Here is a 17739-nt window from a genome sequence, read left to right as displayed (position 1 = left end):
ACATAAATACATTCCCCATTGTGCCTGGATCATGTTTGACATTTATGAGTGTTAATCTGACCTATAGGCATTTTGAGATTCTGGCAGTTCGGTAAAACTTTTATGTTTGTCTCAGCTGATGTTAATTTGTAGTTTCTGGCATTGAAAATCTATATAAGATCCTACACAGTCAAATAGAGGGCCACAGGCTTTTACAATCTTTGAATAAATAATAAAATGGTTCTTCAAAAAGGGAAACTTATACATTCTAGTGTAATAATAATCTGTTTCATTCATCTTGTTTTATGGCCTTTTCATTCATTACCATTTTTCTACAAATAAAAAACATCAGTGTCGGTGCAGTTGTTGTTTTCACAGAGAATGAGGTTGAGTTTGTTGAGAAATATTCACAAAATGGGTTCTAGTGACTTTGTGCCATGAACCGCAGTTGCACTTATTTTATTTGCTGTGTTATTTGATTCTTTGTTGTGAGCCTTTTCTTTTATTGTATTGCTCAAAGGGCTCGATGTCACCTCTGAACACAATAATTCTGTTGTGTCACTTCAGTGATGAGCCATTGTATGAGCTCCTGACACTGCTGGTGACAACTCTGCATTTTTGTAGCGACATTCTTAAGTAATGATAATCATTTTATGTTTCAAGAGTAGGATCTGCTGAATTATAAATTTGGGTTTCACACAACAGTTGAAGTGGAACAGATTTTTGTTCAAATCATAAAGGGCAGTAGACAGGCCAAATCTATACCATTACAAGGTAATTATTAGAACAAAATTAGGAATTTTTAACCAATTTAAATTATGTGCTCTTACATTAAAAAACAAAATATTATTGACTGAAAAATTTTGCCATTCATTATCAAATTGAATGCCACTTATCACTGATTCTAGTGCATTTTCAGTAGACATTAAGTATTGTCTACTCCAAACAATGATATTACTATAACTTTTATAATCCAGGTTAAAATAAAATTTGAATATTTAGAAAACTGTATGCTAGTCATTGATTCAGATACTGTACATAGATCTGCATATTTCTTCTTAATTTTGACCAATGAATCAAATGTTTAAAGAGCATTTCATAGCATGTTTAAATTTGTATGAAAACAAAATTGATACAACTTTTGTTTTTCAGGATGCAGTTTTGTTGTGATGAGAGCGCTGATTACATATGTTCTTGTTCTGGCCTTTGGTGAATTAGGTTTTGTGATTCCAGTTCATGAAACATTTATTAAGTGATCATAGACATGAAATGACAAGTACTTTTTTTAACAAGACAGGCCTGTCATTGAATGTACCATTCGTCAAGACAATGAACTCTTGGGAAGAACATAAAAATGTGAAAGATTGGGTTACTCCATAATCCAGTCTAATACGTATCAGATGTGTGTGTGTGTGTGTGTGTGTGCGTGTGTGTGTGTGTGTGTGTGCTTGTGTGTGTGCGTGTGTGTGTGTGTGTGTGTCTGTGTGAAGCCCTTAAACAAATAAATGTGCTGTAAAATGCTGCATGAATTATTTATTTTCAGTCAGTGCAATGTGTCGCCAAGAAAAAAACAATTTGTAGAACTTTCTGTATTTCTTTCTGTTAACTGATTTGATTACTTAAATCATATACACATGCAAACAAGTACATGGCTTAAAGTTGTGTGCATTATTTGCACCGATATACTTTGCTTTATGTTGTATTCCACAGCAACGCCACATCAGTTTTAATGCATCCGGACAAGACTGGGATTTTTAGACTTAGGTAGATATAACACTGTTGAAAAGCAGCATTCTCTGTGTAGATAGTAGGCAAACTACCAAAGAACAGAATATCATTCTCCCAGAAAGCCCAAAGTCTCTTTCCCAATGAATATACATTCGCATAGACTTTTTTCAGTAATTGTTTTCAGTAAACTGTTTGTTCTATTTTTATGTGAAAGGAGGCTCAGTCTCTCAGGACCTGGAGGACTGTGAATAGAATCTTCAGTCCTCAGAAGTAAGACTAACACTTCATTGTTTAATTAACTGTATTGGTTTGGGGAGTGTTGTGGAGTAGTGTGAAGTAGTATAGAGAAGATCTGGCTAATTTAGCCAGAAAACAAGAGTAGAAATACAAGAGTGTGGAAATATACATGCTATTGGTGCTAAAGAAGAATATCTACCCCATAACAACTTTTTCTTCCCCCCAAACCACTGAATAAAACATTTTCTTCTGTAACTCCCTGCAGGGAGATCTGCAATCACACACTTTTGGTAAAGAAAGGAAAATAAATATTATGTATGTAATTTTGCATTCCTGTGGAAAGAGATGAAATTGCTCATGTCACCACCACAGGCATTGTCCAAGGCATACATTTTCACAAACTGCCAACACACATGCAGAAAGGTCTCTGTGAATGAGGTGAGGCCACATCGTCAATTCAGATATTACCCCACGAAAAAACTACAGCAAACACATCTTTTAATCGAGACTAGAATGTGCATGGGACATCATGTGCAAATAAAAGACGAATGAGGAATAATGCAGATTTTCTTTCTCATACATATCCATTTGCTGGTAAGAGAACAGAAGAGCCTTGTGTAATGCTGAGGGAGACAAACCTTCAGGAATGGTTGTGCAATGAGTAACATGGTCCCTTTTCTTGCATGAGGCCGAAAAGAGGTTTTTCCCCTTTGCATTTGAACAGTTCAGATCAGATGCAGATTTTAAGTTTGCAAGTGTATTATTTGCATGTACTGTGCAGAGAACAATCACATTTTTGAGGGCACACTGCACTGTCTGGATGCTAATACTCCTCAACCCAACCCTTGACATTTTTTTTCAAACTGACATACAGCATGTGCATGTAAGGCTGTTGGTATATATTTATTATGGATCTGGGGTTTGGTCCCAACAACAGCTGTGTAACTTACACAGCTAGCTTTAGCCATGATATACAAGTCTGCTGATTCTGTGAGTGTCAGCTTTACCTTTTCTGAGACAAGCACATCGTGGTATTTGTGGTGTTTTTCACATGAGATAACAGAGGCACAGTTGCTTTGGAAAGCACTGCATAGAGTTGGCATGCTGTGCTGCATTTGGTATATCGACCCTTTTGTCTCATTTGAAAGGCCTGTTCAGAGGAAAATTCTGTGCTGAATCAGTCTGACAGATACAGTACGCACATGAACAGATAGAGGCAAGCCGCAAACAAGAGAGGACTGAAAAATATCCAAGACTATTCAAAACAATGAATTGTTATCTTGTTTCTGTCAAGAGTCTTCACTGTCGACAGAAGCACATGCTCTAAATCTCAAACACCTGTACCCAGGCACATAAAACACTATCTTGGACAATCTTGATAGTCCAAGTGAATAGTGATGATTTGTTATGTTTTGTACACCACAAAGTTATATACCTGTTAAATGTCCAAATGTAAATGTAAAGTAACATTAACGTTTTGTTGAATACAGTAGCCTAGTGGACAAGTGAAATAGAGAGTATCTTTGCTTTGTTTAGTAGATAACGAATGCAATTTTGTCCTTCCTTTGTCCCCTTTAACGAAGCAATATGTATTCTAAGGTGAAGCTCAGCAGCTTTTGTTTCAGTATGTTACTATGTTTTTCATGCATTTTTGATGATGATCCATGTGAATTGTGCTGTGTCAGAGCTGTCTGCCCTGTGTTTCATGAGACGAAAAGGTCACACCTTGAATAAAGCAGGGCTCAAGGGCACAAGACAAAGGGCATACTTAGGCCATGACTGATGCCATTATTTTAGTTTATCAGCACAATTATCAACACCCCCCCCCCCCCCCAACATACACACACACACACACACACACATACACGCACACCAAGAGACATGACATCATCATCCTGTCCCTGAAATTGAGATTCAACTGGGGCACAGGGAATTTTTTTTTCCCAATTCCAGTGACAGGAAGTACAGTGATACAGTGCACAATGGTGCCATGCCACAATCCCCAACCCGCCCCCCCACCCCCCCATCCCCCATCAGCCCTCCCAGCATAGCACCCCCACCCTCCCCCCGGCACATCCTTGGCCAGCTCTGCTGGGGAATTATAGTACTTCCCTTTGGCCAGCTTCAGTAGGGCTGTGGAAGGTGGCCGGTACTGGCCCGCTGTGGGAAGGCATGGGTCGCTGAACTCTCACACAGTGTTCTTCCCATTCAACACTTCCTACATAGCCTGCTCAACACCAGATAGATGTGTTACTCTTTTTTCTTTTTTTTTTCGAAACAAAAAAACAAAAAACAAAAAAAAACAACGAGGTAGGTTCCAGGGGGGATTCTGAGAAGAATAGAGAAACAGGGCAAAACACAAAGTCTGCGTGTTTCCTTCGCATAGCGTCCATGGAGTTGGCTCTGGGGTGACATTAATGTCTGTTAGCTGCAATCATCACTCACTTCACCTTAAAATGGTTTTGTCCCTCTCAACATTAACATTCACTAAGTCATTGTGCTATTATACCACATGCCTTCACCAATGGATCCATTACCTACTTCAAATCATTATAACTATGCAGATATTCCCTGTAAAAATATATGTTTAAAAATGTGAGAACATTTTAAACATTAAAATGGACATACAGTGCCCTCCATAACATTTGGGACACAACATATTTTTTTTGTGATTTAGCTGTACGTTCCACAATTTATAATGTGTAATAAAACAATTTGCATGTGGTTGAAGTGCAGATTCACTGCTTTTATTACAGAGTAGTTTTATGCCTTTTGGTTTCACCATATAGAAATTACAGCACTTTTTATACATACCCCCATTTCAGGGCATTATAATATTTGGGACATATTAATGTTATGTAAATGAAAGTAGTCATGTTTAGTACTTTCTCACATATCCTTTGCATGCAATTACTACTTGACGTCTGTGACCATAGACATCACCAGGTGCTGAGTATCTTCTCTGATGATGCCCTACCAGGCCTGTACTTCAGCTCCTGCTTGTTTCAGGAACTAGGTACCTTAAGTTTTCTCTTCAGCATATGAAACGCATGTTCAATTAGAATCAGAATGGGTGACTGACCTGGCCAGTCAAGAATTTTTTTTTTTCACGTTTATCAGCCTCAAAGTGACATTCTTCCATACGGTGATTCGCAAAACCAAATAATTCACATTAGTAAAAAAAAATTCATGTAAAAATAGTTTTTAAAATACATTGTTAATACTAGTTATTTATCATATATGGTTTATTCATGCTTGCAAAAATACATAAAGTCAATTTTCAGTTCATTCATTTTATTCCTTTTTGTTTTAAATCCACATTGTCCTTGATACTTTATAGAATTCTCTAAACAAGCATAGCATATTAGCACAGCCAAATGAAAATATGCAAGGATTTCTGTTTGCAGGTTAGTGCACAAAAGCAGCACTTCTTGTTTATTAGCAACAATAAGAGCCCCCCCAAGCCCCACCAAAGCAGCACAATTCCCAGAAACCCCTAGGCCTACCCTTGCCATCCTCATTCAGGAATCACACACTGGACAATTAATCTGCTCCGGGATCTAATACACTAACAGACTCATCCAGCTCACAAGCCTTGGACTAACCTCATTTCCCTCATGACTCTCATAATTGTATGAGAGTTAGTGTGTGTTAGGGCTGGGGGGGGATGGGTGTGAGTGTATGAGTGAGTGTGTGTCCTTGTGCGAGTGTATGTGTGTTTGTTTTTTCCACCAGTCTGTGCTGTACTGCAGAATCAGCACCTCTGTGGTCCTCTTCTACACCCACTGTCCCCTCTACAGGGAGCTCAGAGGCTCCAGACTTTGGTAAGTGAACCCTGAGGTCACGCTGGAATATTACAGTGAGGTCCCTCTGAGATGTTAAATGTTAAACGTGCTATATTTAAATCTAATTGTTGTTGTGGAGACTGTAAGAAACAGCACTGTGTTTTCACTCTCTCTGCTACACTCCAGCTCTTTAACACAGACTGTAGTTTAAAACCCCCTCCCTCATGTATTTAACATTTTCCAAATAGCTGTGCAGACCACAAAATAGTTTCCCTAGTTTTGTGGTGAGTGGAATACTGGAGACTCTCCCTTTTCTAAGATGGTTACAACTGAATTTAACATGCTGCTCTACTGTAAAGCTATACCCACTTATTTTGGGGGGATGACAATTACAGCATCGACACCACAATGGATGAAAAATAATTATTTGGTTGTAACATGTAGTAGTTCTCGGCAATATAATCATTAAGTTTGAGACCTTACATGAAACAACAAAAACCTAAATATGAAACAGCCAAAGATAATACTGGCATTAAATAATAAATATTCAAGCATGTCCCAAGCAATGTGCATTTGATTTCTAGCTATCCTCAATGTTTTTTTTTTCTTTTTCATGAGCCATTGTCCTTCAGCAGAGTTTTGACATTACATGAGAAAACAGAACTGCCGAGGAAGAAAAATGAACAAAACAAAACAAAAAGTGAACAAATCAAAGTGAATCAAAAAAAAGGAAAAAAAAATCTTCCCAGTGCCTACTGTACATGCAAAAGTTTCCTGACCCCTCATCTGTAAATAAAACTAGCAAATCCAGACAAAGGTCAGCGCATGTACTGCAGTTACTATTCCAGTCCCATTCATTATCTGCTGTACGTGAACTTCAGCCAAGTAGAAGTGTGTCCTGTGCTGATAGCATTGACCTGTGGGTCGGGTTTTGGGAATCACAAAAATCTGATTTATGTTCCCACAGCGCAACAACAAACGAAGTGGGTTATCTTCAATCCAGTATTAACTTCTCACGAAACGTTTTTTAAGAGCAAATGCTTCGTTTTGTTTTGGTAAGCATTGGATTGCAAAAACAGATTTGTACCGGAAATTGATATGAGGCAGAAAAATAGTCAGTTTACTGAAAGACGCCCACTAAAAGGCCAAGGCTAGAAATTGTCATGCATTTGTAAAACAACTTGCTTACAGTATGTCTTCCGTTCTCTCGCGAGTACTGTTCAAGGCAAGTGGCCCTGAACATGGATATTAAATAACAAACAAATATGTTGATTTGTTGGATTATTTATCATTCAGATTGGGTACTCTGGGTATAGTTTTATTTATTCGTTGCGGGAAAGCTGTCAAAATGAAACAAGTTTTGATGTAGAATTTTACTGTAATAACATCACAATTAAGGCAGACTGTACGCCTCAAGGTATTCTTTGAGCATTTTTTGGGTTAAACAAAAAATGTAATGTTTCGGAAGTGGCTTGGAACCCATATTGCTGCGTCTCTAAAAAAAAAACGAAGGGCTCCATCTTCTTTATCTCCGTCCAGTTCCCGCTGTGATAATATGACCCTTTAGGTTTTTAAAAATGGAAAGAGAAAGAAATTGAATTATCTGTGGCCAGCAGATAGCAGTGAGTCATACCATGGGAAAGTGACCTGCGCCCCACCCAAAAAAGTGAGCTTGCAATTCTCTGGTACTGTAACAGATATTTATTGAGCGTGTCTCACAGATGAGACATTCAACATAAATACACACTTCCTGAAGTGCTCTCTTTGCAGAAGTGGCATTTTTCAATCAAGTTAGAACCTACTTCCTGTATACTCTGCCTATATTTGTAGGAAGAGGCAGGAGGATGTCAGGGAAGGGAAATGTGATTAGATATCCTGACTTGGGTAGAATTACAGAGGTGACATCTGACTGGTTAAAAACATGGGGTTGTTCTCTTAAATCTTTAAAGGCTTTTGAAAAAAGGAAACTGGACACTTTTCTAACATTTTGTGCTGGCCTTACACTTTTTTTACTTTTTAAAAAAAATTACCAAGAGGAGAAACAGAACCTGGATCACTTGACCATCACACCTCTCAGGTATGATACATGAAAGTTTTGTTTTGTTATCTTTCCAAAGCAATCACTGTTTGATTATTCTGTTTTTAAAAGAAGAATGAATAAATATGAAGTCATGAGCTGGAGATTCAACAGAACCTGTCACAATAGCTGAAAGGTGCATGAGGGCAAAGGTCATGGTCATGGGGTTGTACCGTTAGTGTGAGCTCCGCGTGTGTCTGTGAGAAGAGAGGGAGGGGAACTGGGGTGAGGGAACAGGGGTGAGGGGGATTCCCAAGCATGATGTTCCATCCATCACCACACTTCCCTCCTTGAAGGGATCTAAAATAGCACCGTGTGTGAACCTGACCTCTCCCACTCCCAGTGCACAAACTGGAGCACTCCTGTGTATGTGTGTGTGTGTGTGTGTGTGTTAGAGAGAGGGAGAGAGAGAGAGAGAGAGAGAGAGAGAGAGAGAAAAAAAAAAGAGAGAGGGAGTGAGTGTTGGTGTCCCTGTGTGGTCTGTGTGTGTTTGTGTCCCTTTGTGGTGTATGTGGGTGGGTGGATATGTGTGTGTGTGTGGGGGTATTTGTGTGTGTGTGCATATCTATCTGTTTTGTGTGTGTGTGTGTGTGTGAGAGAGAGAAAGAGAGAGAGAGAGAGAGAGCGTTGGTGTCCCTGTGTGGTCTGTGTGTGTTTGTGTCCCCTTGTGGTGTGTGTGGGTGGGTATGTGTGCGTGTGTGTATATGTGTTCGTGTGTGAGAGAGAGAGTGTGTGTGTGCGTGTTTCTGTGTATGCGTGCATGCATCTGTGTGTGTGCATGTGTGTACGCGTGTGTTTGTGTGTGCGCGCGCGTGTGTGTGCGCATGTGTGTGCGCATCTATGTTTGTTTCCCTGTATCTAACTATCAGAAAGTCTCAGTGTGTGTTCTCTCCCTTACAGAAAAGGAAAAAAAAGCATAAAGAAAAGAACAAGAGCAGAGAGAAGTTCTTTACAGCCACTGAGTCTGGAGTTGTGGCCAAATTTCCGCTGTGGTGTAGGTGTGGTGCCCCAGCTCTCTGGCAGCGCGCGCGAGAGACGGGGGTGGATAGAGACAGAGGAAGAGGGCGAGAGAGACGGCCGTGTGGAGGGGAGCGCTGGTCGGCGCGCTGGGCCGGGAGCCAGCCCCGTCCGACGCCAGGGCTGGCACGGTAGCCGTGGGTGGGTGGGCGTAGTGGAGGTTGAAAGAGGTAACCCCCTCGTCTCCCCAGCCGCTCCGTCCCTCCCCGCCCGGCACTCCGTCCAGCTTTCCTCGCAGCCGATCTTATCAGCCCAGGCCACGGCGGCCAGCAGGAACATCCCTGCCTTCCTGTCCCAGGCTGGAGGGGGGTGGGTGGAGTGAGAATGTGTGAGAATATGTCAGGAGAAGCAGGGGAGCGTGGGGCACTTTGTCACTTTTCTAACTTTCACCCATGACCATGACGCCACTTACCTCCAGAAGTCTCCCTGTCTGTCCCCTCTCCTCCCTTTCCAGTAAAGTGACTGTGCAGCGTGGGTGTGCCTCATATCTCCTTTCAGCACACACGCACACGCACACACACACACACACTCACAAATGGACATACACACACACACGGACACAAACAAACTGACATTCACACACGCACACACACACACGCACACAAAAGGCATGGATTGGAGTACATACACACACACGTATGCACTCACATGAACACACACAGAAAATTATATTTGTGCACACTTGCACGTTAACTCACATGTCTGTACAATCACTTCATTTTGTTTCCAACCTGCCATGCTGATTTTGAAACCTTTGAAGAGTTAAAGTAGTCAAAGCATTTAACTCAGTCTTTGCCTTTCCAGCATGCGATGGAGTAGATAAATCAGGGCCTCCAAAGTAGGTATTCGCAACATCTACTTTCTCTGAACCTTGATGCTGATAAAATAGCCAGAAATGCTCTATACTTGAAAACATTTGAATTTAAAAGATAAACTTTTAAAAAGTTTTTTTCTGCAGGTGTCGGTGTTTCATATGAAAGTGTTCTGCTGTTCTAATGCCACTTTAAGGTGCCCTTTGACCTCATCTGATAGTCAGGCATATATGGTTTGAACTGCTAACCTCAAGGGGCTTTTGTTTCAGGTTTGGAGATTGACACCTCTTGACGGTATATCCTTTTATTAAGAGAAAAGGCAATATGGGGGTTAAGCGGTTTTGCTGATGAGTTCTTTTCAGCCGTGCTGAAGAAAGTAGGATGCATTCAGCAGATGACTTCCATTTGAATGATGTTTTGGGGCGTCCTTTATGACACGCATTCAGTGAGATCTTCATCACGGGGGGATTGAGGGGCAGCCACTGACCCCATAGCGCAGCGTTAATGAGCGGGCTGTGTGCCATGCAGCTCCTGAAGCCTACAGTAGGTGAGGAGGAGCCGGGCAAACACCAGGGGCCTGTGTTTGCGGTCTTAATTCCAGTTCTTCTTTCGTTTGATATGATTGGATCGGCTCTTCGTCAGTCACCGTGCCTGGCCTATTTATGGGGACATCTACACAAATTGAGGTCAAACAGAGCCTTATTTGGTATGACTTCCTTATAATTTCAACTTTAGATAAAAACTGCTTTAAAAACCCTTAAACTGCTGTCTGTAATAAACATGAAATTATTGATACTTTCCAGATTGTTCAAAAAGACCTTTTGTTCATTTCAGAAAAGCACTGAAACTGCAATATAAATGTAAAAATTGTTTTACTTTAACTTTGGCATTTAAACAATTTAATAACATTTGCAAGCCAAAAATGCATACAACAGCAAAACAAAATCCAAATGCATCTGCATGAAATGAAAGATTCATGGGGTGTAAAATGTACAAATGTTTTGATTGCAGTCAGTACTTTGGAGTCTGAAGTGCATTTGGAAAATGAATAAAGAAAGTGTTTTTCTTTTAAGGGCCATAGTGGTCACAGTTAATTAATGCAAATTAGAATTTTCTCATTAAAACAGGCCACAGACGAGTATGACTACAGCCGAGGTCTGCAGCTGGCCTCGCGTTAGGCACAGAACTCACAAGCTCACAGAAACGCAGTGAGATTTCCTGTGCTAGAACACTGTTGAGAGCCCTGTTCTCCTGGCTGTGCTGTCCGTGTGGGGAGGAACAATGCTCTTCTCAGATTACACCCCTCTGCACTCCTCCTCCTGCTTTCTCAAAGGCAACCCCCTCGTGCCTCGCTGGCGTCTGATTGGTGCACGCTTCGTATATTTACACCACGGGTTTAACAAGCCTCACCACAACTTTCAAACTCTGGGATAAAAAAAAGCTCTGGACAAGTTTTGGACAGTGTGATTTTTTTAAAGAGTGATTTGTTTAGGATTTTACCAGTATTTTGCAGTTTATTAAAATCCTCTAGGTTCATTGTGTTTTGTTGTTTTCTCCCGCGCAATTTGTTTTATTAAGTTTGCTTTTTTCTGTTTGTTTTCCTTGCGAAAAAGAACACCATAAAAAAGTTTGACAAACTCAAGGTTGTCTTGCTGGAATGAATATATCTGAGTCTAGTTACTGTCGAGAGGAGAGTTCTCAGCCCAGGGGCGAGGGTTCATGGGTCCCAGCCCCCAGCCCCGGCTCTGACCGCGGGCTGGGATTCGACCAAACCCTGGTTGGTGACTTGGGGCCCACGGTACCGCTGAGAGTGGGACGGGGAGCAGGAGGGGCGGCGGAGGGCCGGACGGGGAGCCCCGATCCCAGCCGTGCGGGAGCACCGGCCCTGGGCAACCCCGCGGGAAAGACAGGGGCAGAGTCTCGGATCCGCCGGCCCATGAACGCCTTCATGGTGTGGGCTAAAGACGAGAGGAAACGGCTGGCGCTGCAGAACCCAGACCTACACAACGCTGTCCTCAGCAAGATGCTAGGTAAGAGCTTCCACTTGCCTGTAATTACATCTCTTTGCCCTGTTTGCTCTAGCAGCATTCAGCATTCTGGGTAAGCAGAGCCTTTCGCCATCAAACTACTCGGTACATTTTGACTGTGTGTTCTGATTTTGCAGCAATTGTGTTAATTAAGTGCATTGTTACAGTTGTAGTCTAAAAATATATATAAATACAGTTCATGGACTTTTTTTGAATGAATATTTTCATGTTGATGGTACAGGAAAAAATAATATTTTATCTTAATCAGGTGATGGTTGTTATCACAATGTAATTTGGACAGATACTGTAAGTCTGAATGTCTGAATTAAGTCTGAATGTGCCATAGCTAACAGCTAACGCTCACAGTGTATGTGATTCTGCAGGCCAGTCATGGAAGTCCTTGAGCACCCCAGAGAAGAGGCCCTTCGTGGAGGAGGCAGAGCGGCTCCGGCTGCAGCACCTCCAGGATCACCCCAACTACAAGTACCGCCCCCGGAGGAAGAAGCAGGCCAAGAAGATCAAACGCATGGAGCCCAGTCTACTGCTCCATGGCCTGTCCCAGGCCTGTGGGGGCGGGGTGGCGGGGGACAGCTACGGCCAGCCAGGGCACTCCCACCACCTGCTGTCCTCCCTCGGGCACTTCAGCGACCTGCACCCTGGCGGCGGCCCGGACTTCGAGAACTATGGCTTGCCCACCCCCGAGATGTCACCACTGGACGTGCTGGATGAAGGAGGAGACCCCGTCTTCTTTCCCCCGCACATGCAGGACGACATGAGCCTCCCGCCTTGGATTAATTACCACCCCCATCACCACCCACACCACCCCAATCCTCACCACCACCCTCACCATCCCCACAGTCACGGGCCCGGGCACCTTCACCCTCTCCATGGCCAGAAGGCGCCCCCCGAGCCTCGGCACCAGAAGTGCCACCTCCCGGGAGCTACGAACGGTCCCTACTCCCAGAGCCAGCCCGGCCTGCCCGAGGCCACGAAAGCCGGCACCTACTACGGCCACCTGTACGCAGGCGGCCAGCCGGGCGGCTTCACCTCGCACCTGGGCCAGCTCTCCCCTCCTCCCGAGTCCACCGCCACGGCCACGGCGTCCCCAGCCTCCGGCCTGGACTCCGTGGAGCAGCTGGGACCCCCCTCGGAGTTCTGGACGGAAGTGGACCGCAACGAGCTGGATCAGTACCTGGACTCCAGCCGGACACGCCTGGAGTGCGCCGCGGCGGCGCAGGGCTATGGCGCCGCCATGTCTAAGGTGTCCAGCAGACACACATCCTGTGAGGAGAGCAGCCCCTTGATATCCGCCCTGTCTGATGCCAGCAGCGCCGTCTACTACAGCGCCTGCATTACCGGCTAGACTCCAAATGTCCGCCTCCCTCACATCGTGCCTGAGAATACGGAATCCAAAGCCATACCATTTCAATGCTATAGATAAGAATGTGAATATTTTATACATTACATTGTATTGAAACGTCTGTATCTACCTTTTTTGTGAAGGATTTTTATTGTGTGTTTTTGTGTTTTTAACTTTTTGTATTATACTGAATAACTGGGGTAAAAATCTGCACTGGGTTCCAGAGAAGTGAAGTGAACAGAAAATACTTTGAAGTGTACAGAAAATACTGTTGCAAATGCCTGAATACATGTGCTGTTTTCAAAATAGTAAATGCTGATACATTTTATACAGAAGACTGGAAATACAATTGAAAAAAAAATGATTTTTCTTTTAAATATATGGATTTGTAATGGTTTACCGTGACTATAAATTATTTTCCATGATTATTTTACTTCTGCATTTAACTCTTCCCAACGTATTTGCATTCTTTGTTAAAAAGGTTTTACATCCTGTTAGGCAGCACTTGGGGGGAAAAAATCTGATAGAAATCTGATATTAATTAAATGTTCCAATGCTTTTTGTGGTAATTGGTGGCAATAATCTATAAGTAATGGTTGGACGAGAAAACAAAATAACTTGGAACAATTTTTTTAAATAAATTGAAAACAGTCTGTTGTGAATAATATACATCTTCCATACTTTGCCAGAAAGAAGATTCGATTTTAGGAAATATTTTTTTTTGTATGTACATATCATATTTTTTAGAGACCTATTTGCATATGAGGATTTGCCTTAATTTGTTTTACAAAATAAAATAGTTAATAACAATGTTTTCTGTGAGGTTGTATTTAATATTGTATTCAGAATTGTAAGAATGTGTGAATACCATTACAACAACAAAAAATCTTAAACATTTGTTCTTGTTGACTGTTCATGTTTACAAGCTGAAAATCATGGCAAACTTTTTTTTTTTTTTTTTAATAACAGCCTCTATGTTTAAGATGTAATCCACTCTACTGTCTGATTCTATTTTCTTGGATTTTTGATCAACCACAAAATGAGTTTGGCTCATGAAGCATTTTTTCCCAAACCACTGACAGAAAGAAAACATTTTTTAACAGGGGAATACGCTTCAACTTTTTTCTTCCTCCTCTTCTACTTTTATATAAAGAAGATTCTGTTTGAAGATTAAAGACACGGCCCAGTTTAAAGAAAATAGCATGCTATTGTTCTGCTTGTAGACATGATTAAGTTGCAAAAAAAAAAATCCAGCTTTGTAATGTTTTGGCATATTGTGAAGGGAAAATAAGACTACAGAGACATGTTTTCATTTGAGTGCTGGGAATGCAAGAACATGTGAAGTTCCACCAGACAAGGCTGAAATCTAAAACTTTTTTTGAAAGTGGACACTGCAATTTTTAATGATTGCATTTTTATGTCAAATAAGATCCCCATTTGTGCAATATATTTCAGAATTGTGTTGTATCGCTGTGGATAACGCGTTAGGCCAAATTATTTGTTTTCCTTGGAATAAGATGTTTGTATTCTCAAGCTGATGGGTCTTGCTGGCCACAGTGCAGAAACATGCATGCACAAAATCATGGTCAGTTCATCGGGCAGATTTAAATTCTCTAAATATGTAGGCTGATTTTAATGTACTATAGATGGTGCTTCCTCTCTACAAGGCACAGCAGGACTGTAATGCAGAAGGAATGCCCGGTGTTCTCTGTTGACTGGGGTTTTGGCAATGTGGAAGCCATGGTCAGTTGGGAGCCATAAAGTTTCATATGGGCAATTAATTAATGATAAAATTAGCGGGAATGTCAAAACAGAGGAAAATCCTGTCAAACCCCAGGAGGTGATGATAGTTGGAATCTTTTCAGAAATGCCTCACCTTTGCTGATGATGCTTCCCTTTTTCCAGGAAAGAAAAACAAAAACATTTTCCGGTGCACCAGCAGGTTGTCTTATTATTCTTTCCCATCTGGATACCCTCTTCTTTTTATGTGTATTTGTGTGTCTGTGCATATGTGTGTGTGTGTGTGTATGTGTGTGAGCATGTATGTGTATATGCTTGCACGTGTGTAAGTGTAAGTGTGTGCTCAAAGAGCCAGAAATCCCTGAAAATGAACTGTAGGATGAGTAATCTGTGCACAGATACAGAGAGCTTATAATGATTTTCAAAATGACTTTTTCTGATCAAGCAGAAGGGCTGCTCTGCTCTGCACTACTCTGACAGAATCCCTTCCCATGATGCACGATGCCCGGCTTCACGGGGCTGCCAGCCACAGTTGGCACTGGGACAATTATAATTCCATTCCAAACTATGGGCTGCATTGCAGTCCTGAGAACAAGTGCTTTAGGTGGATTTGTCACTCGCCAACCTCTTTCATCCCGATTAGCTGACAAAGAGGTACATTTTTACTTTAAAGTAAAATAATTACTGTGATGACTACTAAATATACTGAACACACAACAATAGTTTTATATATTATTATTACATTATTAAATATTAATGGCTACTGCATGTCCAGATCAGAAATATTTGTCATATTTGTCAGCACGGAGCTCTGTGTTAGAAACACATGAGAGAGGAGGTGTTATTGCTGTAGTTAGTCAAGCCCTCACCCTCAGCTTTTCCATGGGCTCTGGTTTCTGTGCGTGGCGGAGTGAAGCGGACATCATGATGTCATCACATGAAAGAGCCAGGATGTGTGGCCCCTTCCATACCCTCTGTTCCCCTAAAAGCAGGACGTGGTCCTAGCTAGCCATCCTGTGTGAGCGGGGCCAAGGGGTTTTCAAGAGGAAATGCCGTCCTTTTATGGCACTCTGGGTCAGACGCTGCTTCACAGAAGCTGACCAGCTCAATGGCTACGAGCACCGAACACAAGCACTACCGCTTCTTTCATTGCTCTGCTATCAGGGTCACATCCATGTTGACGTCTGCCACCTCTTAAGCTATTTGTCACTTTCTCTAACAGTTCTCCAGAAGTTTGCTGTCAGGTTACGTACATTGAAAGTATTTCAATTTTACCAATTAAATCAAATGCTTCCACCCCGTGCACTCACTGTGACTTAGTGAATATTTTCCATACCACAGGCCATACAGTTGTATGGGGCGGTGCTCGGATTGGGGCAGAGGCGATGATATTACTGATGACAACTGGTTTCCTGTGCACACCAGATGAAAGCTTAGGAGCTAATGCAGCAGTAATCCAAAGAGTCTTGGCTGACTCAATCCTACCCTACCCTTGGCAGGATGAAGCCAGCTGTGTCAAAGGCAGCTAATAGTCTAGGCTATAGGGTGCAGTCTGCACTTGTGATTAGTCTTTACCAACCAAGCCATTGAGAACACACGGAGTGCATTTACAACACACAGCTTTCTTCCTGCTCGTGACCTAGGCATAAGAGTTCATGTTAAAACCGTAAAATGTCAAATGATACCAGAAACAGATATTAGCATAAAAGGAAGTAACTAACTTAATTTGTCGGCATTTCATTGAGATGCTGATCCCTGTGAAATCTTCACTGTACTGGCCCTCAAATAATCTATGTCCAGATGGCCTCAGAAATTATGGGCCAGATTCTGTGAACCTCACTAGTGGTGTTGTGCATTGCTTTAGGGAACATCAAGCACAGAGGCCAGCACACAGCAACAGACAAATACTCTGTCCTGTTTTTTTTTCTTCTTCTCTTTACCATTGTAGGGTTTTTCCATTCCCACCATGTAACAACAGAAACCAGTACCCTTCTCTGGTTACCACTTTCTTATTCCCAACATATCATTCTGTTTGCACCAAATAGGCCTGATCCACTCCAGTCTCTCCCACGCACACCACCAGGAGCCCAGTGACTCCACGGACCAGGAGTGGAAAACGTGGTCACAGCAGGGGGACAATCTTTACTCCATGCACTCAGCAACCCAAGCTTTCATCCATAAAGTGGCATAATTAAAATGTGCAGTGCTGTTCCCACAAATGACATTGATCAAATTTCCTTACTCACAGACTGTATGGAAAACACGATCTTTTTGTGTTTTGTTGTTGTATTGCATTTTTGCCATCTGTATAATTTCACCCCACTTTAATATTATTGTGTCAGATTATCTATATCATCTGTACTATTTAGCTCGTGATTTATTATTGTGATGGTAAATGGCTGTCTCTGCTGTGATATGAAGGAGCTTTTAAAAATTGAAAACATTTTTTTTCTGTTGTTGTTTGCGTTGAGTGGTTTCTGCTGTGAAAAAAATATTGCGACCACAAGAGTGTGGTGAGTGGAGGGTTGCCAGGAGAAGCTCTGTGTGTGTGTATGTGTGTGTGTGGGAGAGAGAGAGAGGGAGAGAGGGGGAGAGAGAGAGAGAGAGAGAGAGAGAGAGAGAGAGAGACAGAGCAAAAGTGAAATGGGAGGGAGAGAGATATAGAGAGAGTGGGTGCAGGGATAGTGAAAATGACAGAGAGACAGGGAGAGAAAATGAGAGAGGATATATTTCTTTATAGAGCTGTGTCCCACGGGGCCAGTGGGAAGAGACTGCAGTAAAAGTGGCGTTCATTCCTCTCCATTCCCACAATTTGCTGCTATATGCCTCCCCAAGCCAATCACAGCCAGGCATTGACCAGGGCTGAGCTACTATAGGCCAGTGGGCATCAACAATGTCAGAGGAGCATGACTCAGTTGGTGCTGCAGTTGATTTACTTAATTACCCTGTTTATCTGTTCATTCATTTGGGTTGCCAT

The 17739-nt window shown here is 42.2% G+C and overlaps 2 protein-coding genes across 2 annotated transcripts; both read left to right on the top strand.

Moving 5' to 3' along the window:
- The first annotated feature begins 7477 nt into the window (after positions 1–7477).
- On the top strand, positions 7478–9361 carry LOC118208705. Its single transcript, XM_035383623.1, has 2 exons — positions 7478–7806; positions 8707–9361. Exons 1-2 carry the CDS (start codon positions 7574–7576, stop codon positions 9143–9145), a joined length of 672 nt encoding a protein of 223 aa, XP_035239514.1. The 5' UTR covers positions 7478–7573; the 3' UTR covers positions 9146–9361.
- A 1382-nt stretch (positions 9362–10743) lies between these two features.
- Positions 10744–14271, top strand: sox18 (SRY-box transcription factor 18). Its single transcript, XM_035380739.1, has 2 exons — positions 10744–11665; positions 12046–14271. Exons 1-2 carry the CDS (start codon positions 11293–11295, stop codon positions 13023–13025), a joined length of 1353 nt encoding a protein of 450 aa, XP_035236630.1. The 5' UTR covers positions 10744–11292; the 3' UTR covers positions 13026–14271.
- Positions 14272–17739: the final 3468 nt, after the last annotated feature.

Source organism: Anguilla anguilla, chromosome 11, assembly GCF_013347855.1.
Source record: "Anguilla anguilla isolate fAngAng1 chromosome 11, fAngAng1.pri, whole genome shotgun sequence".
NCBI classification, from domain to species: Eukaryota; Metazoa; Chordata; class Actinopteri; order Anguilliformes; family Anguillidae; genus Anguilla; species Anguilla anguilla.
The sequence above is the reverse complement of the archived record's forward strand: the minus strand, read 5'-3'. Positions and strand labels throughout refer to the sequence as shown.

What these genes read in the sequence shown, in the direction of transcription:
- LOC118208705 (XM_035383623.1), top strand. Translation starts at nt 7,574, where the DNA reads ATGTCAGGGAAGGGAAATGTGATTAGATATCCTGACTTGGGTAGAATT. An exon ending in TTGACCATCACACCTCTCAG is followed by an intron (nt 7,807 to 8,706) that starts GTATGATACATG and finishes TCTCCCTTACAG; the next exon opens with AAAAGGAAAAAAAAGCATAA.
- sox18 (XM_035380739.1), top strand. Translation starts at nt 11,293, where the DNA reads ATGAATATATCTGAGTCTAGTTACTGTCGAGAGGAGAGTTCTCAGCCC. An exon ending in TGTCCTCAGCAAGATGCTAG is followed by an intron (nt 11,666 to 12,045) that starts GTAAGAGCTTCC and finishes GTGATTCTGCAG; the next exon opens with GCCAGTCATGGAAGTCCTTG.